This window comes from Ascaphus truei, chromosome 13 (assembly GCF_040206685.1).
Source record: "Ascaphus truei isolate aAscTru1 chromosome 13, aAscTru1.hap1, whole genome shotgun sequence".
NCBI classification, from domain to species: domain Eukaryota; kingdom Metazoa; phylum Chordata; class Amphibia; order Anura; family Ascaphidae; genus Ascaphus; species Ascaphus truei.
In genome coordinates, this window is record NC_134495.1 from 11,843,710 (window position 1) to 11,871,561 (window position 27,852).

Sequence of the window (27,852 nt, forward strand, 5' to 3'; positions counted from 1 at the left end):
TCCGAATGGGTCAACCTCTTTTTTAATGACTTAGTTTACATGCACCTGTTACACATATAGGGCTATGTTTACTAAATGGTGCCACGCCTTAAGGCACCACAGATCCCTCGCCTATAATTAGATCAGGTTTAATTTCTCCACAGCCATATATTGGTTCTCCCTTCCTTGATCCTTCATCTGATTGAGCCTAACACTGATCCGATCTCGCCCTCGCCACCCACCCGCGGAAAGAGGCCTCGGGTGTAGCGTTACCGTGAGCAAGTCACTGCCCAGCCTGGGCTCCGAGGAGGGGGCAGGGGGGGGTGGGGAGGGTTCATTGCCAGCAGGAGGGTTCCATGTTTGCCACATAGGGTAGGTCAATGAGGCGTGTGCATGTAGATGGAGCTGCCGTAGGTCACGGGAAGCGGGTTACTGCCGGCACATGGTATACTCCTGGGATCAGTGCTAACAGCGGTCATTCCCACCCGTACAAAAACAACCCCTCACATTTAACATATAATGGTAGTGAGTGGAGTGGCTGAAAAGCGGCCTTCCCAGGTAAAAGTCTGTAACAGCGCATGTAATAAATAACGGTGCCCAGATAAACTGCAGTCAGCTCACGGGAGCCGGAGAGTGAAACCAGCCGCGCCCGGTATATTTTGAGCGAGAGGGGGGGAGACGGTTGGGGTGGAGGTTACATGTTAAAGCCGTAGGCGGGAGGGACGGGTGGTGGGGGCGGCTGGGCGAAGTTAGGAGGGGCTGTGTATCCGTAGGGGAAGTTGGGCTGAGCTGGGACGACTCCGCTGGGGCCCGCTGTGAGCATCAGCTGCTGGCCTGCAAAGAGAAGACACGGGGTGAGCCACGCCAACACGCCACGAGGATTCAGACACACAACCTCTTAAAGCAGGGGTCTTAAACTCCGTCATCAAGGGCCACCTTTTATGGATATCCGAGACATAGATATCGAAGTCCAAGACTGAGCCACCTGTGCTGAAGCAGGGATATCCATAAAAGCTGGCCTGTTGGTGGCCCTTGAGGACGGAGTTTGAGACCCCTATCTTAAAGTTTTGGAGGCGACTAAAAAGGTCTATGTTTAGTTGCACGGTAAAGCAGGGCTCCGACACAAAATGGAGCAAAGACCGCTTCTGTACGGAGGTTACCGCTTTACCTGCAATGTGCTGCAGGGTCGTCTGCCAGCAACAGCGTTAAGTGGGTGACATTACCAGCTCTAACAAACCAGCGTGGACGGTGGAGTTTGCTGCTCCAGCGCCCTGGTTATGCGTGCCCTCTTATCTATAGATGGGGGTAGGCAGTGTGAAAGGGGGCAGGTCCTCTCGGATACCCACCGAACACTATGGGAGTTGGCTCTGCGACCTGCTCCTCCTCTTTCCTCAGGCTCTCGGACGCATGCAGTTTGTCCACCTGTGTGACGAGTAGACAACATAAGGCGCGGCACAGCAACCACCTCATCAATGCATTAAATAGTAGAGAGGCCACCGGGTGTGTCCAGAGAAGACCAGAAAACACAAGGGTCACAGGTTGGTAAAAAGTTACGGCACCCACAAATGTATTCTTGATCCAAAAATGTAATTATTCTTCATAGCACAAGACCAACGTTTCGGTTTCAAAGGACCTAGCCCTGAAGAAGGCCCTTTGAGGCTGGAATGTTGGTCTTTGCGATGCAGAATAATGAACCTTTTTGGATGAAGAATACATTTGGGAGTGCCGGGAGTCCCACCAACACGGACCTGTTTGAAGAGGACAGGCCCTGGTCCCTGTAACGAGCAGACAGTACCATCACACACGCCGTGGGCAGGTCAGGAATCTGGCCGAGACGTTACAACGCCCCAGTCTGGCAGCTTCTAAACCCGCACCATCCCACTGCGAGCATCGATCCACAGCGAGTCCACTGGCCACGTAACGCCTCCCCACCCCCTTACCTTGCTCAGGTACTCCCGCGTGACCTGGATGAAGTAAGGCATTGCGAAGTCCATGATGTTGTGCCTCCAGGCCAGCTCCAGCACGGTGTCCGGGTGCAGAAGGTCGTAGCAGGTGAAGAGAGAGGCAGCAAAGCACTCGTGCTTCGCCTCCTCCAGGAACCACTGCAACAGCATCTCTGCCAGCTCCGTGTCCTTGGACTCCGCGGCATACAGCATGGCATCCTGCAGGGGGACAACACCGCGCCATCACCATCGTGCCACGGCACGCCCACTGTAACATCCAGCTGTGAGAGCATCCGCATATGACAGGACGCAGGCCCAGCAGCTTATGGCAACAGGGGAACAGAGAGAGAGATAGCCGTGTCTGATCAAGAACGGAGCAGGCGGGCGTCTCTGGGTCATGGGACTCACAGTGACAGGAAACACCAGAGATTCTGCTCTTCTACAGCAAATGTTTCAGTGTGAACTTTAACAAGCCTGCGTAGGGTTTCTACAGCGGCCCCTTCCGTTTATGCTTCAGCACGCCGTCGATGCAGGATACAAATTGCAGATCTTCAGGGACATTGACCACACATTCAAATAAGTTATGGTGGGGTGTGGGAAAAAAAATAAATAAAAACCCCTCCACCGTTTAGTACAGCAAATAATCCCACGTTGTGAGCACGAGCATGTCTCAGACAGGTCTGCCACCCTGCCCTTCCCCATTATCTCTTAGCATACAGTGCTTCCACTGCAGCAAAGGATTCTGGGTAATGACACGCAAATGAGCCCAGTGTCACTCTTTTTTCTTATCTATTCTAACAGGGCCCCCTATAAACGTGTGCCTGCCGTGTTAGGCTGCGTCCGTAGTGCAGGAGACGGCGCGCACAGGCCGAAAATAAACACTGGACGCCAATGTGCGTGTGTATACACTGCGTGGGCCACCGGTGCTGTAACCTTGCTTCCAATCAATTTGAACAAAAAACCCTATAAAGCGTATTCCTGCCGCATTACACAGCTTTTCAGCACAGCCGGGATTAAAGTGCAGAGGCAGTAACCAACTCCCTCCCCCCTATAGTAAGTCATTCCTGCTGCCTTATTATACGCGCGGTAGGGTTTCTAATGAGAACGCACAACAGTTACACAAGTGCTGTGTGTGTAGGGACTGCACGACTGATGGAACATTACAGGCGTCTCTGTTAATCGGTTTCCCCCGTAAACCCCCGCACGCTACATGATAATGGAAGCGTTTCTGCGCTCCTCACCTTGTAGAGCCGGTCCTTCTTGCACAGCTCCACGCTCTGCTTCCAGCGGTTGTTGCCCTTGTACAAGTACGCGGCAATCCTGCGGAACTCGATCAGCTCGTGTCTCTCCAGCCGCTGCGCCAGGCTGATGTTATCGAAGTTGTCGTACGCGTCGATGGAAGCCCGCAAACCCTGCAGACGGGGGAGACCGTTAGCGACGCTCGCATGGTTTGCGTACTGGCCTTTTCCCTGGCACAGAGCTCCTTCCCGTGCAGCACCGGGGTGCAACGCACGGCTCTGCCAATCCGGCAGCTAACATTAAACAAAACGATGGAAAGGGGTGATGGCCAAGTTAATCAGGACGGGATTTACCTGGTAATCCTCCTCCTCGGTCAGCAGGTTGTTCAGGGCCTCGTTCACAGCCTTGTTGTTGTGGTTTTGTACAGAGCGCAGGTACGGCTTCACCAGGGGCAGCTGGTTCACCTGGGGAGCGATGGGGGGTGTTATGTGAGTGTTACCCAGGTATGTGCAGGGGGAGGGGGCAGGGAGACTGCACGTGAACTAAACCTTCAGAAGACCGGTCTGAAAAGCGCAGTGTGATGGTGCCAGGCGTGGCCAACTCCAGTCCTCAAGGGGCACCTCCAGGTCAGATTTTCAGCATATCCCTGCTTCAGCACAGGTGGCTCAGTCGAAGACCACCTGTGCTGAAGCAGGGACACCCAGAAAACCTGACCTGTTGGTGGCCCTTGAGGACAGGAGCGGAGAACACCTGATCTAGGAGGATAAGAGGAACATAACCTTTCATCTCACGGACGGTAACACCGTGCAGGGTGGATCCATCCCAAGAGGAAGGACATGTTCTGAGGGTGGGGGGTTAAAGTGGGTTTTTTCCCCCATCGACAAGGTAGTGGATGAATGGAAGCGCCGCCCAGCAGAGGTAATGCGGGCGAATACATTTAAGGGAATTAAATATGCTTGGGAAAGGCACACATGGGACCATGGACGTGGAATAAGGGCAGAGATTAAACGTGGGGTGAGGCAGTTTAAGGAAATAAGCAGGTAGCCGGCGGGTCTCGGTGCCGGCAGTGTCTAGGAGCAGGTCACTCACCTTGGAGAAGAAGCTGACAGTCCGCGTGTGGTCCAGGCGGGGAGATAAGACCATCAGGAGGTCGTTGATTAACAGAGGTTTGTACTCCAAGTAGAACTGCAGGGCTTTATAATACAGCTCGACATTGGCCACCTGTGTGGGGACAGATTCATGTGTGAGCCTCAGCGCGTCGGGACCATGGAGACCCCCCCCCCCATTTGGAGACCCCCCCCCCCGGCAGCTTGGGAACAGAAGAGGCCACCCCCCACCCCACCCAGCACCTTGGGAACAGAGGAGACCAACACCCCCCCCCCCCCCCCAAGCAGCTTGGGAACAGAGGAGACCAACACCCCCCCCCCCCCAAGCAGCTTGGGAACAGAGGAGACCCCCCCCACAGAGGACACACACACAAACAAACATACACACACAAACAGAAACACCCTGGTGGCTTGGGAACAGAGGAGACACACACACACACACACACACACACACATGTGGCTTGCGAACAGAGGAGACACACACACACACGTGGCTTGGGAACAGAGGAGACACACACACACACACACACGTGGCTTGGGAACAGAGGAGACACACACACACACACGTGGCTTGGGAACAGAGGAGACACACACACACACACACACACACATACACGTGGCTTGGGAACAGAGGAGACACACACACACACAAACGTGGCTTGGGAACAGAGGAGACACACACGTGGCTTGGGAACAGAGGAGACCCCCGGGGCTTTCCCCACGTGTAGAAGCGCTGCGTTGGCGAGTCGTAGCGCCGCTCCGGCACAGCCCCCCACCTTACCTTGGTGACAATGTCTTTAAACTGCCCCTCCTTCCAGGCGTTGGTTGGATGACTCATCATGGTGATGATGGCGTTATCGTACTCCTCGTATTTATCGTACAGGAAGACCAGCTCGCCCCACAGGTGCGCCTGCTCAGCGGCGCGCAGCACCTGGGGAGAGGGGAGTGAGGGGTTAACAGGTCTGATCCCAACTGCATGTAACCCCTTCACCGCTAGTCCTGCACCCCGCCTGCCAACCACCTCTAACAGGCAGAGGCATCCCTCGTGATGAAGGTAGAACTAACTAAACAGAAGTGATATGCTGCACACCACAATTAAATAATACATTCAATATTACCGGTGCCGCTGGTTCAAGGGGTACCTGTCCTGGTAATCCGAATCTGAACTGCTGGAAAGGAGACCCAACGCACTGCGGGTTTGCCGAATAGAAACATGTATTGTGCCACACAACGTTTCGACCCTAAAGGTCTTTATCAAGTGACAGGCCTGTTTTCTATTCAGCAAACCCGTAGAGCGCTGGATCTCCTTCTCCGCAGAAGGTGGAACTAACACCATGGGGGATCTCTGGTGGGAAATTCCTCAATACAGGAAACATTTCACTAGAACGGTCCCAGTTACAGCGCTCCGACTGCAACCAGCAGGAGAAGCTTCCCCGCGGCTGTGTTTGTATTCAATACAGAACAAGAACTGGGGGAGGTCGTCTCAAAATCGTATGCATCTCCCTGCACTTCATACACAGTGTATAACACACACAAACGTGGGCTTGCAGGCACGTACACCCGCAGAAACACACCTACGCTCGCTTGCAAGCACCCACCCTTGCGTGTCATCGCTTGCAGACGCGCCCCCTCGCTCGCTTGCAGACGCGCCCCCTCGCTCGCTTGCAGACGCGCCCGCCCTTACTCACCTTCGGGATATTGACGCGGGACCAGAAGAGCTCCAGGTGCTCGCGCATCTTCTGCGGTTTGAATTTGGAGTACAGGATGGCGAGCTCGGTGAACATGCCCATGTGAGCACGCTCCAAACCGAGAGCCGCCTCCAGCAGGGCGATGAGCTCCTCGAAATAGCCGCGGTCCTAGAGAGGCAGAGAGGGGGGCCGGTAAAGAAAGGGACGCTCCGCTCACCTTGGATTCGTTCTATAAGGGTACCTGGTCACCATCCCAAAATGCACCGCAAGAGTAAGAATAATGTGCACACACTTCAATTCGGATTTACAACAAGTAACAAACGAGTGACATGGAGACGCCGACTCTAAACGCAGAGCTTCAAAATCCGGGGAACCTGCTTCAAACCCCGGTCTCGCCTCCTTGGGACCTTGGGCAACTCACCATCTTCCTGTGCCTGCGGCACCAGAAACAGATTGTAAGCCCTGCGGGGCAGGGACTGTGTCTATAACGTTCGTACATGCTGCGTTCCGCGCGCTACACCGTAATTGTGACGCGCTGTGTCCCGTTGAGAGAAACACGCTATACGAAATAAAATGATGATAATTTAGTCTGGAGTCACCAAGTGCCCACGTCTCCAACAATTACACCGGAGTAATTCAGTCTAGAACAGTCGTGGGCAACAGGATATACTTAAAGGGCCGCACATTACCCCATATTCTGTGTATATATGGTGCACAGGCAGAAGGGACATTGCAGCCGCGGGTAGGAGATCCTCCACCCTCTGCTTAGCTGCCTATTGTACGCCGATGAATCCTGTCCTGCTCCTCCTCGTACCCTGGCAACCAGTGATTAGCACAGGAGAGGAGCAGTGTATCAGCGCACGGTCACTAAGTGGCTGACGGTGGGGAGAAGCTACGATCTACACAAGAGACAGTGGGCTGCTGGAGCAGCCAGCAGTTGGAGGGCCACAGGTGAAGCCCACCAGTGGTCTAGAAGAAAGAGTCCAGGTAGGAGCCTGGCCATTGTATAAACACATTCACGCAACATGTCCAGGTCCCGAGGGATTGTTCAGCAAGGGGTTGGTGGGTCAGCCTGTCCACCCCCGGGTCAAGCTCACCTCAGCGTCCGGACTCACCTGGTAATAGCTAATCAGCTCTTCGAGTTCGTCTGCGTGAATTACAATATGGAGGCCGCAGATCTGAGCCAGGCGAAACTCTGTGCCATCCACACAGGCGAAACACACCTGGGGGGGGGGGGGGGAGAGAAGTATAAATACAGAGCAGGGACACAGAACAACTCCATGGGGATAGAGACGGCTGAATTTATGCATTCACGCCCCCTTGCCGAGGTTAGAAAATAGATGTTTTAGGGATGAAGATGTAGTGCCAAGGTCAATCAGACTCAGGTCTGGCAATAAGCATGTTCCTCTTGCTGGAGCTACAGCAATCAAAGTCTCTGACAGAGTGTCACCCTAAAATCAGAGTGGGGGTTTGTTTCCTGCACAGTATCCCACACAAAGCAGTAACTGAGCTAACTGAACAAGCAGCTGACACCCCCTCACAGTCTGTGAGAAGAGCGGACACCCCAAAAAGGAGAAAGTGCTAAACAAGTAGTTTATTTCTACAATCTGCACCGCGCAGGCCCCCCGCCGAGGCTCGGAGGCTGGCACAGCGTGGTCTCACCTCCTTCCAGGTGCGGGTGCTGTTGGCCTTTCGTGCACTGTCCACAGCAGCCTGGTACTCGCCCAGATGTACCAGTGTGGACGCCAAGCGGGCAAAATTGGACACGTTGTTGTAAAGCAGCTTGGCAGCGTCGTACATGCCCTCCTCGTAACAGCGATCGCCAACCTGCGGGCACAGAGGGGAGCATGAGTACAACCCTCGGGGGACATGGGAGGAAGAGTGGGCTGGGGGGCTAACATGGGGCAAACTGTGCCAGCTCCTTGTGATCATCAGCAAGTCGCGTATCAATCTGCGCTTTGAATATTCATTGTGGGTAATGGGGGTTAAATGGCTGTCTCTGTAGGTGCATAAACACAATATGAAAAAGCCAGGGAGGGGGGAAGAGGTCTAACACCCATTTTCCCTGCACTGAAACAGTTTCATAAAGTGCCAAACTGAGAAAAGAAATCATTTCTTTAAATAAATTTTTTTACATGGATATGAGGAGCTGGCCCTTTAAATATTGGTTTGTTTGAGTTCTCCAGCGGTGCTGGTAGCAGGAAGTGCAGCCACCTCCCAGGTGCAGGGGGACGCTGCGGTACCTGCTGGATGTGAGCATTGTTCGGGCCGCTGACAAACTCCTCCAGCTCAGACAGGCGGTTGGTTTTTGCCAACGCGAAGATGAGCTCCGTTTCCACATAGGATTCTCTGGCTTTCTTCCGGGCCATCTGCAGGAACTTTACCAGGTCCTCCCAGTTACCTGTAACACAAGCACAAAGCATGTGTGTGAGCGAGGAGATAGGAGGGGAGAGCAGAGGTGTGTGAGCAAGTATATAGGAGGGAGAGAGCAGAGGTGTGTGAGCGAGGAGATAGGAGGGGAGAGAGCAGAGGTGTGTGAGCGAGGAGATAGGAGGGGAGAGAGCAGAGGTGTGTGAGCGAGGAGATAGGAGGGGAGAGAGCAGAGGTGTGTGAGCGAGGGGATAGGAGGGGAGAGACCAGAGGTGTGTGAGCGAGGAGATAGGAGGGGAGAGAGCAGAGGTGTGTGAGCGAGGAGCTAGGAGGGGAGAGAGCAGAGGTGTGTGAGCGAGGAGATAGGAGGGGAGAGAGCAGAGGTGTGTGAGCGAGTAGATAGGAGGGGAGAGAGCAGAGCGTGAGCGAGTATATAGGAGGGGAGAGAGCAGAGCGTGAGCGAGTATATAGGAGGGGAGAGAGCAGAGGTATGCGAGCGAGGAGATAGGAGGGGAGAGAGCAGAGGTATGCGAGCGAGGAGATAGGAGGGGAGAGAGCAGAGGTGTGCGAGCGAGGAGATAGGAGGGGAGAGAGCAGAGGTGTGCGAGCGAGGAGATAGGAGGGGAGAGAGCAGAGGTGTGCAAGCGAGGAGATAGGAGGGGAGAGAGCAGAGGTATGCGAGTGAGGAGATAGGAGGGGAGAGAGCAGAGGTGTGCGAGCGAGGAGATAGGAGGGGAGAGAGCAGAGGTGTGTGAGCGAGGAGATAGGAGGGGAGAGAGCAGAGGTGTGTGAGCGAGGAGATAGGAGGGGAGAGAGCAGAGGTGTGTGAGCGAGGAGATAGGAGGGGAGAGAGCAGAGGTGTGTGAGCGAGGAGATAGGAGGGGAGAGCAGAGCGTGAGCGAGTATATAGGAGGGGAGAGAGCAGAGCGTGAGCGAGTAGATAGGAGGGGAGAGCAGAGCGTGAGTATATAGGAGGAAGAGCAGAGTGAGTATATAATAGAGAGAGAGCAGAGGGTGAGGTAAGTGTGTGAGGTGCAGGGAGAGCAGAGGGAGAGGCCAGTGGGAGAGGTAAGTGTGTGAGGTGCAGGGAGTAGGCGGAGGGAGAGCAGAGGGTGAGGTAAGTGTGTGAGGTGCAGGGAGAAGGCGGAGGGAGAGCAGAGGGTGAGGTAAGTGTGTGAGGTGCAGGGAGTAGGCGGAGGGAGAGCAGAGGGTGAGGTAAGTGTGTGAGGTGCAGGGAGTAGGCGGAGGGAGAGCAGAGGGCAAGGTAAGTTTTTGAGGTGCAGGGAGAGCAGAGGGTGAGGTAAGTGTGTGAGGTGCAGGGAGTAGCGGAGGGAGAGCAGAGGGTGAGGTAAGTGTGTGAGGTGCAGGGAGTAGGCGGAGGGAGAGCAGAGGGCAAGGTAAGTTTTTGAGGTGCAGGGAGAGCAGAGGGTGAGGTAAGTGTGTGAGGTGCAGGGAGTAGGCGGAGGGAGAGCAGAGGGTGAGGTAAGTGTGTGAGGTGCAGGGAGTAGACGGAGGGAGAGCAGAGGGTGAGGTAAGTTTTTGAGGTGCAGGGAGTAAGCGGAGGGAGATGAAGGCAAGTTCACAACGTGCTCAAGAGTGAGTAAATCCCAAATAACTTTTGCAGAGAAGACTACAAAGAGCACAATGGGATCACCAAGTGTGAGTTAACATTGAGTGTGTGCATGCCAAAGTGAGCAGCAGAGACTGCAAAACACACGCACTGTTCTTGCTGGCTGCCTGCACCACTTCCATGTAAGAGGAGGGGTCATCGGCTTTGATGTAGGAATCGATGGCTTCCTTCACCAGGTCCTTCTGCAGCTGTGCCCGGCCCAGCTGGCTCCATACGGCCGGCTCATTGCACCTCTCTGCAAACTCGTAGGCGCGGTCCAGATTCCCGATGTGCTCAATCAGGACCTGCAGGAGAAGCACCGCAAGAAAAGGTGAATAGCAAGAGCTGACCCATATGGAAGGGGAGCGAGTCGCCGGGATCCTCAGATCAGGGTAGATAAATGTAACCTTGAGAAAACGCCTTGGCGTGAAACGCGTTGGTGGAGCGACACCGTCGCTATTCTTTTTTCATATGACCAATAAATATTTTTTTATGGAATACGCACTTGTCCGCATTTCTTTTTAAACCATTGATGTGATGTGAGTAGTGATCTGTTATCTTCCCCTTTGCTTATCCTAGATAATGTGGGGATCTACTCATATGGGGGTGTATATCAAGCTTACTGGCAAGCCAGCCTCGAAAAAAGAAGACACTTATTCACCTATTATTGTGGATGTCCTTCATCAGGACTTAATGCAAAAGAATAGAAGGAGCAAACAAAAGATTTGGTAGTGTCAAAAGACTTCCACGTGTATTAATTCAGAGCGTAACAAGGTAACGTTTCTGGACAAAAGTCCCTTCCTCAGACCAAACACGTTACCTTGTTACGCTATGATGAATTAATACACTTGGAAGTCTTTTGACACTACCAAATCTTTTGTGCGCTCCTTCTATTCTTTTGCATTGCAATTATTCAGGATCCAGCTTTGGGATGCCGGGATCAACGGAAGGTGAGCACCAAAAGTAAATACTGAGTTAACCTTTTCAAACAGTGGTGTGTCATCTATACCCTCTTTTTGTATCTTCTTCAGGACTTAATATACTATCGATATGGTGCCTAAATACTCTCAAACGCCAGAAAACACGTCAAAGTGTAACTCCCCCCTCCTGCCAACTCGGCATGACATCACACATGAAAATAGAGGATGTGTATTTCTACATACTACATGTCTATTCATATGTCCAGACCCACCACCACAATGGCCGTTCTACCAGTCACGCCACTGCCTGGATGCCAGTTACTTGCAAGTCTGTAAGCTCCTTACAGACATATCAGCTGTGCCACTCACCAGCTGTGTCTCACACCCCTCATCACAGCAGTGCAGTGTGTAACTGTGCAGATCACTAGCACAGCAGATTAGGCGCATGTGGAATAGCCCGGAGTGGACCTTAGATCAGTGTGCGCCGCGCGCTCACCTGGATGGCAGACGTGTTGACGTCAAACTTCCTAAAGATGGCAAAGGCCTCCTCGAAGAGCTGGTTGCTGATCGCGATGTTAGCGATGTCGGGGGCGTCGTAGTTATCCAGACGGTTGATGTATTCCATCACCCGCGTGCGGTCGGCTTTAATGGCCGTCAGGATCAGGAGGTTCTGCAGGTTTCTGGGGATAAACAGCACATTGTGAGCACTGAAAATATCTGCTCCCATCGTGCACCAAACTCCCCCACAGACGAGACCCGTCTTGCTCTCTAGTGATCCCTTCACTGCCCGTCTCACCTGTGCTCACTGAACACGGAGTTGTCCAGCACTATCTTCTCCAGAAGCTCGATCAGCTCATTGGGGAGATCGGCCGTCATGAAGGCTTTCACCGTCACAGACACTTCCTCTGGGTCCTGAGTCTCCGACAGGGCTGTCTGCACCACCTAAGGATAGAGACGGGGGAACGGTGAGGGTCTCCACCTTCCACTGAACCTCAACGGAACTCCATGAATCATGTGTTCCAAAGAGACTCCATGAATGGGGCCCTTCACCGATGTGCTCCATTGCCCTCGGACCCTGCCATGTGTAATGATAATGTCAGAAGATATTCAGTATCTTAATAAATCTGGCACACCAAAGGTTAAAGCAGCAGTTCAAGCAATATCCTACATGTGCTTTTTTTTTTAAATAAAAAAAGTTCTGTACTATGAGAAAATACTTGTAGCATTTAAATTAAATATAAAAAATATTTTAAAGACATTTTTTAATGTTTCTAATGTAGGAAGCATTTCCAAAGTGACAGCCCCTTCCCCCTTCTGAAAGGCTCTGGCTCTTGAGCCCCGCCCTCTCTCTAGCAGTGCACCAATTGTATCTAGTAACTGCCCGGTCACATAATATTGCTGGACTACATTGCCCACAATGCTGTGCAAGATCTGAATTAAATAACCCGGAGCAAGCAATCGATTACAGGAGAACAAATCGAGCTGCAGCTTAGCTACTTGTCAGTGTGAAGATTATATTGATGCACATATTGAATGGGAAAAAAAATTATATTAAAAAAAAAAAAAAAACGGCAGCTTAAACTGCAGCTTTAATTTTGAGTTACCAGTTATAGAGTAAAAATACATAGATTTTTTTTTATTGCAGGTCAAGCCACTGACCATGCCTAATAAATTGTATATGTTTGTCCAGAAGTGAGGTTATCTGGGGTCAAAGCCTATTTGGGAAATCAGGTGTCACAATTCTTCTCGGACAGCAGAAATAAAACTTTATGCATCTTAAAAAAAAAAAAAAGGCGTCTGAAAATACCATAGGGTGTGGCCAAGAAGGTATTCCATAAAGGTGTAGATTTACCAAATATAAATATATCAGGGATCTAACAATGATTGACGAGAATTAGATGGATCTTTGTAACACTTGCGACCATATGAATTGAATGATATTAAAACAATCCACGGTTGTTAGAAAGTAAAGGTCAGATATCCATTTGTCGCTCAAACGTAACAGTAAGCAGGTCAAAAATAGCCTCTTTACATGCAGCAAGCTCACCCGAACATATATCTATGTGTGTCACGTTATTCTTGGAGCAACGGGGATAAAGATATGGCCCATTCTATATATTCAGACAGTTCTTTTCCCCCCCCAAAACGGTTACAAAGAGTTTGATGAAGAGAGGGGGTTACGGACACACCCAGTAGGTGGGTTTATTACTATTTTGGGATACTAAATATAAAATTGAATATGTATTGTCTTTGGGTTCTAATTTAACTTTGCACGTTTTGGAGAGAGTAATTACATTTTGGGACACATTTTGCAACGAGATATTTTTGTGGGCCAATTACATAGTTTTCTTAGTAAACAGAGACCAAAGACCCTGTAAGTACATCTGGATATCTCTTTAGTGGTGGCAGCGATGTAAGCGAGGTCAGGATTGGCAATCTATGTTGGCTGAACCAAACAATGAGGAGACAGTCATTATCATTACTAGGGAAAAACTAGTTTAATATTGGGGGAGAACAAGCAAAAACTCTAGTGGACTATTGAAATTATGTTGATTAGGGCGTGTGGCCTAAATGAATGACCAATATGATGCAAACCACTTGGTAATTACCAGCGTGTAAGTTTTCATACATCTTTCATCCTGCAGTTTCCCCGCTTGTGAGAAGCAGAATAAACTGAAACCTGACACCCTACATGGTTATTTATTGACGAACCTTTAGAAACCTTACAGTACATTGGACAGACTTCTAAGTTCCTTATACAAACCCTTAGTGGACTGGGTGTGTCGGCATTCAGATTGCCAATTGATTATTGGTAATAGAAAAGAGTATCGCTCTGCGACACCATCAACTAACGCCCTGCCACGGAAAGTGAACATGCCACTGAAGGGGTTATGCAGACGTCCGCATCACGGGTATGCCACGGACCTGATCGATAAGCTGTCTCCTGAAAGGGTTGTTTTCCTCCAGGACGTTGGCCCACAGGTCGGGATCTTTCCGGCGCACCAGGTAACGAGATTCGCTCTTGAACAGGGAGTTCTCGTTGCACACCTGGCAGGGGGGTGGGGAGAAGAGCGGGGATTACCCATTGGCACAATACTAAAAACCAGTAAGTTGCAGACTTTTCTAGACATAAAAATGGGCTCGGCACCGCTCAGGTAGGGTTGGTGGGTTTATGGCACCCACCTTGATGAGCTCCAGGTCACACTGTCCCCTCTCGTAGGCCACACAGGCCAGGTGTGGGTCTCTCTTCTCGCAGTACTTGCCCACCACGCAGCTGTCGTAGAAGGGGTTCTCCCGCAGGAAGCGCTCGGGGTTGTTGTTGCTGTCGATGTAGATTTTGGCCAGGGCGTTGTGCGTGGCCGGCTCCTCGCAGCCCTCGTGGATTCGGGATTCCAGCCAAGGCAGGAGTAACTTTAGTCTGAGCGTGAGGAACAGGAGGAAGGAAGGAAGGAAGGATGAGAGCCGGGCAAATAGGGACATCCAGAGAAGATGCTGAAGCATAGATAGTCTGTGTCCCGGCACACTCATCCGCTGACACAGACATTAAACAATGATTGTGCCGATCTGAGCACTATTTCACAGAAATTCCCATTGTGAATGCCCCGATAAGCACTACCGCATTGTAATAAGCAACTCCCTCTATATACATTGAGTAGCACCAAGCAGACTTGTACACCACTCAGACAGAGGGCAAGTCACAGCAACCAGGGGAAAAAGGAGAGATTTGTCTTTAATATATTTTTGGAGGCTCTTCTGGGAGTACTTTAATGCAAAGTTGCAGTGGTTTACCTTATGCAGTGGGTGGGGGACAGGGGAAGGAGAATTAGATGCCTGCATTAGTGTTTGAGGGCATTTTGTTTAGCACGAGTTTGAGCAGAAATGCTCCACTGGAACCTACTCTATCTCCTGCAGCAAAACAGGGGAGTGGACACTCAGACTATGCCCTGCGGCTTCTCACCGGTTTCTTTTCTCCACTTCAGCGACCAGCTCGTCTGTGGAGAACTGACCGCGTACAACCATGATGAGGTTCTTAATGACGTCCTCGGAGCAGTCCACGTCCAGCAGGCCGCCCACCACCGCCGGGATACGGCTGGGATTCACCTGGGGACAAGACAAGCGATTTCAAGGTGTGTGATCCGTTTTACTCCACGTGCTTCTTGCAACTTCTAAAGAACGGCAACAAGGAGCCGAGTGATGGTATCCACCATGGTCGCCAACCATCAGCAACTAACAGCCGACTGTCAACATCCAACAGCCGACTATCAACTATCAACATCCAACAGCCAACTATCAACATCCAACAGCCAACTATCAACATCCAACAGCCAACTATCAACATCCAACAGCCAACTATCAACATCCAACATCCAACAGCCAACTATCAACATCCAACAGCCAACTATCAACATCCAACAGCCAACTATCAACATCCAACAGCCAACTATCAACATCCAACAGCCAACTATCAACATCCAACAGCCAACTATCAACATCCAACAGCCAACTATCAACATCCAACAGCCAACTATCAACATCCAACAGCCAACTATCAACATCCAACAGCCAACTATCAACATCCAACAGCCAACTATCAACATCCAACAGCCAACTATCAACTATCAACATCCAACAGCCAACTATCAACATCCAACAGCCAACTATCAACATCCAACAGCCAACTATCAACTATCAACATCCAACAGCCAACTGTCAACATCCAACAGCCAACTGTCAACATCCAACAGCCAACTGTCAACATCCAAAAGCCAACTGTCAACATCCAAAAGCCAACTGTCAACATCCAAAAGCCAACTGTCAACATCCAAAAGCCAACTGTCAACATCCAACAGCCGACTGTCAACATCCAACAGCCGACTATCAACTATCAACATCCAACAGGCAACTATCAACTATCAACATCCAACAGCCAACTATCAACATCCAACAGCCAACTATCAACATCCAACAGCCAACTATCAACATCCAACAGCCAACTATCAACATCCAACAGCCAACTATCAACATCCAACAGCCAACTATCAACATCCAACAGCCAACTATCAACATCCAACAGCCAACTATCAACATCCAACAGCCAACTATCAACATCCAACAGCCAACTATCAACATCCAACATCCAACATCCAACAGTCAACATCCAACAGTCAACATCCAACAGTCAACATCCAACAGTCAACATCCAACAGCCAACTGTCAACATCCAACCAAGTTGGAGAAATCGCCACTCCATCAAAAAGCATGGTCAAAAAAAAAAAAAGAGAGAGTCGACGACATGATGATGGAAAGACTCTCAGCTTTTCTAAAACACGGAGTACCTGCATTCCAGAATATTTGGGATTCTTGGATCAATGTTGAAAAATTTCCCGGAATTATTATTATTATTATTTATTTTTTTTAGAGGGAATTATAGATCAGCTGATAACAAAATGTGTGGTGGACTAGAACTGTTACCCGACATGTTCATGTAGGCCAGGGATCTCAAACCGAGTCCTGAAGGGCCACCAAAAGGCCATCTTTTATGGATATCCCTGCTTCAGCACCGGTGGCTCAATCAGTCACTTGTGCTGAAGCTGGGATATCCATAAAACCTGGTCAGTTGGTGGCCCTTGAGGACTCGGTTTGAGACCCCTGATGTAGACCCTAATGCTCTGTAAATGTATAACCTGTGTAAGGTAAATGGCAATCTCCCCCCACCCCCTGTTCTGTACCCCCTCCCTCCCCCCAATTACCAAACTTAGTAAAAATATTTGCACACACACAAAAAAAAATTGTTAATAGCCTTTAAATTACGTGCAATAAATGCCAAATTCAGCAATGTTTAGGCTAAGGATGGGAAACGGAGAACTTCACTCATTGAAGACATCTTTAATGTTCATTTGATAAAAATCATGTATTCCAACCTACTTTATATATATATATATATATATATATATATATATATATACACAGAACCTACCCTTCTACTTGGCAGAAGGTGAACACAGTGTGTGCCCTGATCGGATTAATTTATGTCCACCAGTGGTAATTCCGTCTTCATGATACGCATGTATCTTTCTATATCACGGGGTTATACATATCACTGCCGTGACATGGATGTAGAGATCTACTGGATGTATTTTCCGGTAAATCAGCCAAGTTTGGTGTATTGGGCCATAAAGTGCGTTGTGTCCTAATAATTTTATAGCATTTTTGAGAATCCTGCGGACTAAGCAGGCGGCATGGGAAGGCGGCATGGGAAGGCGGGTTTGTGATACGTTTGTAAGCAGCATGAGTTCCCACCCAGCGCATCTCGCAGCCGTCAGATACCCGGACTCCAACTCACCTTCTGCACGTAGATCTCAATGTACTTCTGGAGGTTGTTGCGGTACAGATACAGGACCAGGTCGTGCACAAAGTCAAAACGGTCACAGACTATAATCAGTGGGAGCTGGTCTGTGAGTTTGGCCTCCTGTGCGAGAGAAAGAGAGAGTGAGTGCGGGCGCGAGAGAAAGAGAGAGTGAGTGCGCGAGAGAAAGACAGAGTGAGTGCGGGCGCGAGAGAAAGACAGAGTGAGTGCGGGCGCGAGAGAAAGACAGAGTGAGTGCGGGCGCGAGAGAAAGACAGAGTGAGTGCGGGCGCGCGAGAAAGACAGAGCGGGCGCGCGAGAAAGACAGAGCGGGCGCGCGAGAAAGACAGAGCGGGCGCGCGAGAAAGACAGAGCGGGCGCGCGAGAAAGACAGAGCGGGCGCGCGAGAAAGACAGAGCGGGGCGCGCGAGAAAGACAGAGCGGGCGCGCGAGAAAGACAGAGCGGGCGCGCGAGAAAGACAGAGCGGGCGCGCGAGAAAGACAGAGCGGGCGCGCGAGAAAGAGAGCGGGCGCGCGAGAAAGAGAGCGGGCGCGAGAGAAAGAGAGCGGGCGCGCGAGAAAGAGAGCGGGCGCGCGAGAAAGAGAGCGGGCGCGCGAGAAAGAGAGCGGGCGCGCGAGAAAGAGAGAGCGGGCGCGCGAGAAAGAGAGAGCGGGCGCGCGAGAAAGAGAGCGGGCGCGCGAGAAAGAGAGAGCGGGCGCGCGAGAAAGAGAGAGCGGGCGCGCGAGAAAGAGAGAGCGGGCGCGCGAGAAAGAGAGCGGGCGCGCGAGAAAGAGAGCGGGCGCGCGAGAAAGAGAGAGCGGGCGCGCGAGAAAGAGAGAGCGGGCGCGCGAGAAAGAGAGAGCGGGCGAGAGAAAGAGAGAGCGGGCGCGCGAGAAAGAGAGCGTGCAAGAGCTAAAAATCGACCCAAGAGTTTATCTGTAAGGATATTGCTGCATAATTCTAGTCTGAAGATAACAGAATATAGAAATATACAGATCTTGGCCACAGCGGAGGATCAGGAAAGTCCTTTAATAAACAATATAAATAACAGACTACGGAATAAAATGGTAACTGCTGTTTATGCGACTGAATGACTACATACAGTGTCCTCACTAACGAGGTTACGGGTGGAGTTCATCAGATCCCCCCAGTTGTTTCCTTAATACTCCGGCAAACACAGCTATTAATTCTCTGCTATGAAAGAAGTCCTTATGACCACAGACACACAGTCTTGTTCTCCCAAGCAATGAAAGGCACACTGCTTAATCAGGCTATGTAACAGGGATAAGGGCAATATTCATTCATCAGTCTTCTGACATTAGGCACCTTCCGGCCTATTCAAGTCAAGGGGCTGTAGGGTTTGTCCTAGAGGAGGAAGACTGCTTAGTAATTATGGGCCTAAAAATTCCTGGCACAGAGGTAACTTGCCTTGAGGAAGTTCTTGACTGGCTCAGGGCTGTAACAGTTGCTCTCTCTGCAGATACGTTCCACCTCCTTGATCTGCCCAGTCTTGCAGGCGGCCTGGATGTACTTGAAATGCACATCGGGGTCCTGGCTGAAGTTGACGATGGATCCCAGGAAGTAGAAGAGCCCTGCAGGGAATCAGACATTGCCAACAGGGTCAGGAGCACTTAAAGCTGCAGTTCAAGCAGCCGTTTTTTTTGTGTATCTCTGTGTCCGAGAGGAGACCCGCACTTTGTATCTCTGTGTCCGTGAGGAGACCTGCACTGTGTATCTCTGTGTCCGTGAGGAGGCCTGCACTTTGTATCTCTGTGTCCGTGAGGAGACCTGCACTGTGTATCTCTGTCCTAGAGGAGAGACCTGCACTGTGTATCTCTGTCCTAGAGGAGAGACCTGCACTGTGTATCTCTGTCCTAGAGACCTGCACTGTGTATCTCTGTCCTAGAGGAGAGACCTGCACTGTGTATCTCTGTCCTAGAGGAGACCTGCACTGTGTATCTCTGTCCTAGAGGAGACCTGCACTGTGTATCTGTGTCTGTGAGGAGACCTGCACTGTGTATCTGTGTCTGTGAGGAGACCTGCACTTTGTATCTGTGTCTGTGAGGAGACCTGCACTTTGTATCTGTGTCTGTGAGGAGACCTGCACTGTGTATCTCTGTGAGGAGACCTGCACTTTGTATCTGTGTCTGTGAGGAGACCTGCACTGTGTATCTCTGTGAGGAGACCTGCACTTTGTATCTCTGTGAGGAGACCTGCACTTTGTATCTCTGTGAGGAGACCTGCACTTTGTATCTCTGTGAGGAGACCTGCACTTTGTATCTCTGTGAGGAGACCTGCACTTTGTATCTCTGTGAGGAGACCTGCACTGTATATATGTGTCTGTGAGGAGACCTGCACTTTGTATCTCTGTGAGGAGACCTGCACTTTGTATCTCTGTGAGGAGACCTGCACTTTGTATCTCTGTGAGGAGACCTGCACTTTGTATCTCTGTGAGGAGACCTGCACTTTGTATCTCTGTGAGGAGACCTGCACTTTGTATCTCTGTGAGGAGACCTGCACTTTGTATCTCTGTGAGGAGACCTGCACTTTGTATCTCTGTGAGGAGACCTGCACTTTGTATCTCTGTGAGGAGACCTGCACTTTGGATCTCTGTGAGGAGACCTGCATGTGAGGAAGCGGTGTGTCTGTGTTGGCTGTGCAGGCTGGTTTCTCATCTCCTGATGCTGTTACCCCGTACTTTTGGAATTAATCCTGGAGATGCCACCAAGCTAATAAGCGGAGGCACACATCCTGTGTTGATATTCATACTCGGCAGTGGGAGACACAGACTGCGAGATGTACCTCTCTTGACTATGACCATGCAGAGCCAGGGTCCTAAATGCCTCACTGAATATAAACATTAGTAAGACAGGAATCAGATACCTTCATAACTCTTGAAAGACTCAAAGAGCTCTACCAAGTTCTGAGTGCCCAACTGCTCGTGGTACTTGGATGCCACCTGAACGCAAAGCTGCAGGTTCTGCCGGATATTGGCGGAGAGCATGGCGCGTAGACACTCCACCGAGTCCTCCACCGACAGAGAGCCAAAGAAATTCACCAGCCACTGAGGATACAAAGAAGTGCAGTTGTGAGAGCACACCACACAATCACTGAACAGCACACACAGGGAAGTCTGGGCTCGGGATGCGGTGGGATCCCAGCAACACTTCAACAGTTGCAGAAAAAGGAGAGATTCAATCCGGGGAACTGGCAAGGATCTAGTGATCCACAACATGACTCACCTCTGGATTCAGGAGATGAGTGTGTACCACGGCCCGCTTGATATCGTACGGGTCAGTGTAGTGCTCCAGGGCTCTCTGCAGGAGCCCCGCCTTCTCGCACAGCTGGGCGATGTGGGCCCGGTCGTAATGAGTGAACATCTGGTTCCCCAGGATGGCGTCTGCTACCTGACAGGGGCAATGAGACGGGAGTTGGGGGTTAGGGGCAGGGGAGTCTGAAAAGGGATTTTTTTTTTGTCACCCGCGGCTCTGGCACCAGAGGGGTTAGGACGCCTTCATTTGTAGGGAAAAGGTGAAACGATTTTCTTAGGAGCAAAAAAGACCATTTAAGCATGGTAGCGTTTTAAGGACATTAGGGGGAAGCAAGAGGGGCCAGCTCCAAATAAATTTGGGACATGTACTCGTAGAGAAGTAAAGTCACACTTAATATCTTTAAACGGGTGTGTTCATTTGCAAGGAGGACACATTAAGCAGCAGGTCCTGGAGACTAATAAATCGCACGAAGGACCCCGACACATGCACCCGCCCCAGGGGGCGCTGTACCTGCGGAGCGTGGATCAGGTTCATCTCCAGCAGGCGGGTCTGCAGGTTCCCCTCGGCGGGACGGTTGTTCTTTAGGGCATCGAGCAGGAAAGAGGTGCACTGCTGGATCAGGCTGTTCTCCATGAAGACGTCAACAATCTAGGGTCAGAACAGAGGGGGATATCACTGCACGGAGACACAATAGGACACCAAGACACAAACTGCGCACACTGCACACAGACACATAATGTGACACCAAGAGACACACTGCACACAGACACACAATGTGACACTGCGCACAGACACACACCAACACTGTACTGTGTGTTTTTTCTTGATGCACCAAGTTCACTTTTGCACACAAACAAAAGGCAACGACGCGCGCACACACGTCACAATTGAATATACACAATGGGAACATTGACGCAGATACATGGGGGGGGGGGGGGTCCGACTCCTCACCAGAGACTGAGAAGCCAACACATCCAATCACAAGGTCAAAAACAATCGGCACCAGAACCAGCTCCGTGAGTCCAGGAGAAACATGGCATAACATGGCTTGTGTCAGATATTCCTGCTCATAATATTTATTTCAGGTAGCACAATTTTATTTTTAACCACGGATCTGTGCTTCTATTCTTCATGCGGCAATGTCCAATTACTGGTGTGATTAGACACAATGTGCAACTCTGATTCAGAAAGCTACATTGGGGAGCAGGGATATTCTATAACTCGTTTATACGAGACTGCCACAAAGAGATGGGATTACAGCTTCATTATTGATTGGAGGGAGTATAATTGGTTACGAAGGATGCAGCCGGACTGCTCCCAACCTCCTCCCTGATCTTTCCTTCATGTAATCCCAGCGCCAACCAAACATGCCAGGATCAGAAAGTATACACATAGAATGCCTGATAGCCTGATTAAGAAACTTATTGCCAGAGAGATCAGCAACTCCATGCTGCACAAAGAGGATGCTGGGCAGCCTGCTCCTTGCACGGCATGGTTAACGCTGTTAACGATTCTTTATCTCCGCCGCCGCCGCGGCAGGTGGCGTACCTGGTTTATGTTGGCCAAAGGCTCCTCGTCCTGCACCAACATCTGAGAGAACTGCAGACCCTGCTCTGGGCTGATCCGCATCACGCTGCGGAGGAGGAGGATCCAGTCTGGGGTGTATCCCACCTACGGAGACAAGATCACACAGCTGGACTACAGGACGGCTGCCTGGACAGGGGGGGGGGGGGAGGGGGGAGGAGACTAGGGTATCTGGTATCTCCAGTAAAGGAAAACGGTCAATAGAATGAAAGGAGAGGTTACACTTGCACTCAGAGAGATGGTCATTATAACAGGGGGTGCTACTGAAACATGAGAACCAAGATCAGATCAAGAGAATGGTTCCAGATTATTACCACCTCCTCTCGGAGCTCCCTCTGCCGATTCGGCGGGGGCGCCTGGTCGGCTCTCACCTTTTTGGCATAGAGCACAATCTTCTGGAACTGGCCCGTCTCGGCAAAGCACTGGATCACTTTGTTGGGCACGTTGGCCCGAAGGTAAACACTCAGAGCGAGGGTCGGGTCTACAGCCTTCACCAGATCTCCCAGCTCCTCGGAGCACTCCAGCTGCAGAGAAACAACAGGGTGGAATAAAGCCAGCACTGGGACATGGGTCCTGCTCAGGGCCTTCAGACAGTCTAAACAGGGAAGGACAGGAGAGCTTCTGCAGGTACAGGTGTGGGGACATGGAAGGACAGGAGAGCTTCTGCAGGTACAGGTGTGGGGACATGCAAGAGAGGATACCTTGGCGTGGTTTGCCAGCTTAAAATGCTTCGGCCAAAGAATTTAACTAAATGACCCCCACTTATAAGAAACAACTGAAATAGGACTATATAAGTTGTCATATTAGATGTAGCACAGAGGGGTTTTGACCGGTTATATACATGAGGTTACAATCCCAGTAGCACTCCTTTTGACACAAATATATGTGGTGTGGTGGTGTGTACACAACCCCAGCAAGCTCAGCACTCATGTATTTTGTACCCGTCTCCTTAAAGGTTTGTGCCGCGCTAACACTACGTTACCTTATCTTCCTTCAGCCACTTCTCCAGGAGCTGCTTGCGTCCCTGCTGTAGGACCGGCCTGCAGAGCTCAAGCGACTCCATCTTGTTCAGCTGACCCTGGTCCAGCAGAATGCCAAAATACTGGAGCAGAGGGGAGGCCTGGCCAGGCTGAGCTGGGACGGTCTGGAACTTCCGGATGGTGTCTGCCGTGCGCAGGATTCCCTGGGGAGGGAGAGAGAAGCGGCCGGGTGAATGCAGGAGGAACCTTGCTGGGATCAGCACCAGGCCGGTGACCACCCTGAGCGGTTGGGTTACCTTTGGAGCGGACGCTGCCACTTTGGCTGCCTCCGAGTAGTTCCCTTGGGCAAACAGGGTGTTGAACTTCCGGGCGAAGAGCTCCTCGGCTCCGGCCAGGTTGCTGCGGACGGCCATGCGCAGCCCCAGGTCCGGGTTCTGCAGCACGTTGGTGGCGTAGTTCACAATGTTGTCTTCCTCCACGCAGACGGAGAGCACCTAGACAATGTAGAGAGAGGGAGCTGAGCCGCAGCGCCAGGACCAAGAACAGGAAGAGACCCCATATCACAAGAAGTGGGACCGGCCGCATGAGCATTTCACAAGGACACCGTACCATTAAAAAGTAGTCCTATTGTGTCTTATGAGAGCACCTTGCTCGGGGAGCAAAGCTACAAAGACACCATTTAAAAAAAAAAGTCCATTATATATTTATTTCAGACTTAAAAAACAGCTCCAAGATGCATTTACTGCCACTTTCATATATTGACAAAGCCTTGTTCCCCAAGAATAACTTTTATCCCCCCCCGACCCCCCACAAAACAGCGAATTGTTTCTTCATTTGCTTTTTGAATCTTCCATGTTAAACCCAGAGACAAAAAAAAAAAAAAAAAAACTATTTCAAGCGACGCCACAAAGGTAAATAAAAGATAACGTTTGAGTGAAGAAGGGCGGGTTGCTGCTTCCCTACTCATAACAGGAAGTGTGGAACAGGGCGTCGAAACAAATGGCCATATTCTGCACAACAACGCACCGCCATATGTTGGCCCCGTTTCGGTAGTGGAGGAATGGACACACGCGACTTGCCGAGTCCTTACCTGTCCTTTCTTGTTGACGCCAATGATTCCCGAGGTGGGCTCGTGCGGAGCGGTGACGAAGATGGTGTCGGCGCTGATGCGGTTCATGTAGATGCAGACGCCCGACTCCAGGTCATACATGTGGATGTAGCCGTACTTTGTGATCAGGTAGATCACTCCGTGCTTGGCGCCAATCTGGTCGAGAAGAAAAAAGCGAGGGGGGGACTTTTACATGTTCCAGCTGGTGATTGACCGCACCAGAAATGGAGTAGAAACAGGGAGCAGCGTTTCCAGTAGAACGGGTAGGGGAGACACTGAAATAATTCAATGTGATGAACACTTTCCTCTACGATCTGGTGCACAATAGATTAGAAGGCGTTACCTGCATGGCCACAGGGAAGTCGGTTTGAGCCTCGGGTGGAAAGAAAACGTCCACAGCTTTCTTGGCGAAGGGCTGATTCCCATTGGCTGGCTGGCCTACCTCTATGATGTGCAGCTGGAGAGAGAGAAACATACTCACTTGTTCTCGCTGCTTGGCACAGAGATGTCAACAGTATATGGCTCTACCATGTCCATACATCCCACGTGGCTTAACCAGCTCCCTACATCTCAGGTGGCCCTACATCTCAGGTGGCCACACCAGCTCCATACATCTCAAATGGCCCCACCAGCTCCATACATCTCAAATGGCCCCACCAGCTCCATACATCTCAGATGTCCCCACCAGCTCCATACATCTCAGATGTCCCCACCAGCTCCATACATCTCAGATGTCCCCACCAGCTCCATACATCTCAGATGGCCCTACCATACATCTCCTGCCTTACACTGCAAATGGTCCTCCTGTCTCTTCTCTTGTAATTTTAATTATCTAGGTCTAGACTGTTTTCTATAACACTGCACATATAGTTGGACAAGTGCTCAAAGTATGATGGTACCCAGGTTATGGAATACAATTACATTTTTTAATTTCCAACCCAGAGAACCTGTCAAAATTACACGTATATTTTAGAATGACTTCCTTTCTAGTTTTAGAGCTTAAACATTGTATAAATCTCTGTAGTAAGCAGTACAGAGAGCTTTGTCAAAATATACAATACATTAAGTCAGACGGCACTTTTTAAGTCAATTCAACCACTGGTTAGGTCTACGTGAAAAAACAAAATCCCTCTACATTCCATGTGACATCTCCAAGAAGCTCGCGACTGCCGAGGCCCCACAGAACATGCCCGTCCCCTCAATCACGCTACAGTAACTGCGCAGGAATGTTCTCAACATAATCATTGCTGACAGACAAATGCCGTAAAGTTCAGACCATCAGGTGGTCCCAACCATGAAGACACAAAAGGAAACCATAAAAGCCATTATTCCACAGCCTGTGTGCTACAAGCGACACGCACAACAATGAAATCACTATAGATATATTGAGGACGCTACAACAGGACCACGCGCATACTAAATGTATACAGCCCGTTCCCGTGCTCCTTACCTTGCCGCCCGCCTGCCCTCGCACAGCGAAGCAGAAGAGTGTGGAAGATTTCGAGTTCCTTTCGATCTTGAATTCGGCGAACGCTGCGGCGTGGCCCTCTATGGGCTGAGACACTTTCCTGTCCACGGAGTACAGCTGCATCGCACCCACCACCCGGTTTTGCTAAACAAGCAGAGCGGAGAAAGCGTCAAACGGAGATCGAGACGGGGGACTACGGTGGGATTATCACTAGTCTATTAAAAAGGGTCAGTCCCATTTAGAGAACAAAAGCCACATTAAAATACAGGTCATGTGTGGGACAACGGACGAATAGACCACCTTGAAAAGGCTTAATCTAACGGGGGTAAGAGAGAAGACCGAGACGGTCAGTGGGAAAGCATGTTCCCTGGATCCAGTTACATGTATCCTGCGGCTGGTCCGACATAGGACTGAAAGATTGATCACCAACGGATTAATACATCCGCGTTTCTTTTAATTAATTATTTTTAGCAGACGACCGGTCGCTGTGTGTCTGCACATGTATCGTGTTACATCTCACCCGGTTTAATAACGCAACAAAAGCAGCGCGCTAAAAAATGAAATCCAATTGCTTGGGATTTCTTGGGTTTTGGGAAATCTGGAGCCGTTTTTGCCTACGTTTTGAAGCTGGCACGCGGCTAAAATACCATCTCTTGCCGATGATGATTATTGCCGAACTGATGCAGGCGTGAAGGTACATAGTGGAGAGAACCAGAACACTTTACCTGGGCCGAGATCCCGATCAGCAGGAGCCACTTCTGCTGCTCGTCCGTCCTGTAATTGATGATTTGGCAGCCGGCCAGGCTGGCGTGGCGGTCGAACATTTTCTGCGGCTGGGAGTCGCCCTCCATGCTCCAGTGGAAGACGGCCGTCTCCGTCACCAGGGCCACCGTGTTCACCGATATCCACTTCCAGAAGATGACCTCTTCGGACATGGTGTGAGCCTTCATCTTGCTCTTCATCTCGATGTTGAAGATCTGGAGGGTTTTCCCAGCTGGCATTTGAGGGGGGGGGGGGGGGGGAGGAGAAAAAGCATCACAGATCACACAGCTCACGCTCTATTATCATACTTTCCTTTCCCAGCTTCAATCCTCTACTTAGAATCAACGTTTTACCCCTTCCCCTAGCAGAGGAGCAGGGAAAACGCTACCAAGTCCCTCTGGTAGAGAAAGTGGCAAAATAAGAATTTCAGGAGCCTGGATGCCACTGTCCATCCCTAAACATACAATAATACAGCTAAACGTATTTAGGTCTCATATCCCTTAGATTGTAAGCTCTTTGGCTCAATGTTTACATTTGTAGCTGGTGTGCTTATTTCATTACTGCATCAGCCGCCACCGCTTTTAAGACTTGTTGCAAGTTTTTACGGTAAAGGGTTGCCACTGGTGACAAAACAAAATGCAACATATATTAAATACAAACGAGTGGCGGGTCGTGTCACGTGAAGCTGCTGGATGCAGGAGCAGGAACCCCTGCCAGAGCCCCCATCATTCCAAAGTTTACTTAAAGGGCTTTCTGCTGAGATTTGCCGGTGGAATGTGGCTGGGCGCCAGCTAACAGCAGGCAGAGAATAGATCCTGAGACAGGACTAGCGCAGGAACATGTCCCAGCCAACCCTCACCTGCTGCTCCGGCCTCCACCCAAGATGCCTTCTGGGAACCACACAACTCCTACGCTGCGCACACGACCCAACCTACACTCTGCGTCACAGGGGACACCAGCAGGAGAGGCCTGCACTGCTGTCCCCCGTCACAGCTGCGTAATGTCAGCATAGGCGCTGCGTGTGTAAGTGCTATGCCCACAACATCCAGCACTGTGAAGATATGTATGGTTAGCAATATCAACAGCTCTGCCCAGCTGTCACCTTCATCCAGAGCAATGAGGTTAATTAAGCCACTTTAACAGGGAAGGTGACTGCAAACACTGGACTGTATTACTGGGATCTGTATCTACATTGGCCCATTAATATAGCACCATAGGAATAAGAATGGATCGCAGTCCTACAGGACTGAGCTAGTGATGTGTTACTGTCACAGGGTCCCCGAGAGCTGCAGAGACCTCGGTACATATGCAGACTGGAGCGCAGGCGGATACTCACCACCCAGTCCAACAATAAACTTATTGCATGAGGCACACCGATGTGAGGTGTCGGGGATGAAGTGTGCACAGGCCCTGGCAGGGAAAACCAGTCTTAAACGAGAAGCAGCAGACTGTTGGTAATACCGGGATGATAGAAAAA

At 50.6% G+C, this 27,852-nt stretch overlaps 1 protein-coding gene across 1 annotated transcript; it reads right to left on the reverse strand.

The window, feature by feature from the left end:
• On the reverse strand, positions 1–26,629 carry CLTCL1 (clathrin heavy chain like 1). The gene is made up of 30 exons (XM_075568518.1): positions 26,339–26,629; positions 25,596–25,757; positions 24,489–24,602; positions 24,128–24,301; positions 23,334–23,531; positions 23,040–23,240; positions 22,429–22,581; positions 22,022–22,144; positions 20,984–21,121; positions 20,444–20,608; positions 20,085–20,265; positions 18,630–18,793; positions 17,198–17,323; positions 14,813–14,955; positions 14,038–14,272; positions 13,780–13,902; positions 11,651–11,796; positions 11,351–11,534; positions 10,047–10,239; positions 8,199–8,356; positions 7,618–7,782; positions 7,071–7,178; positions 5,956–6,123; positions 5,049–5,198; positions 4,251–4,382; positions 3,515–3,625; positions 3,164–3,334; positions 1,920–2,141; positions 1,326–1,401; positions 1–813 (listed from the first exon to the last, which is right to left on the reverse strand). Exons 1-30 carry the CDS (start codon positions 26,612–26,614, stop codon positions 674–676), a joined length of 4,800 nt encoding a protein of 1,599 aa, XP_075424633.1. The 5' UTR covers positions 26,615–26,629; the 3' UTR covers positions 1–673.
• Positions 26,630–27,852: the final 1,223 nt, after the last annotated feature.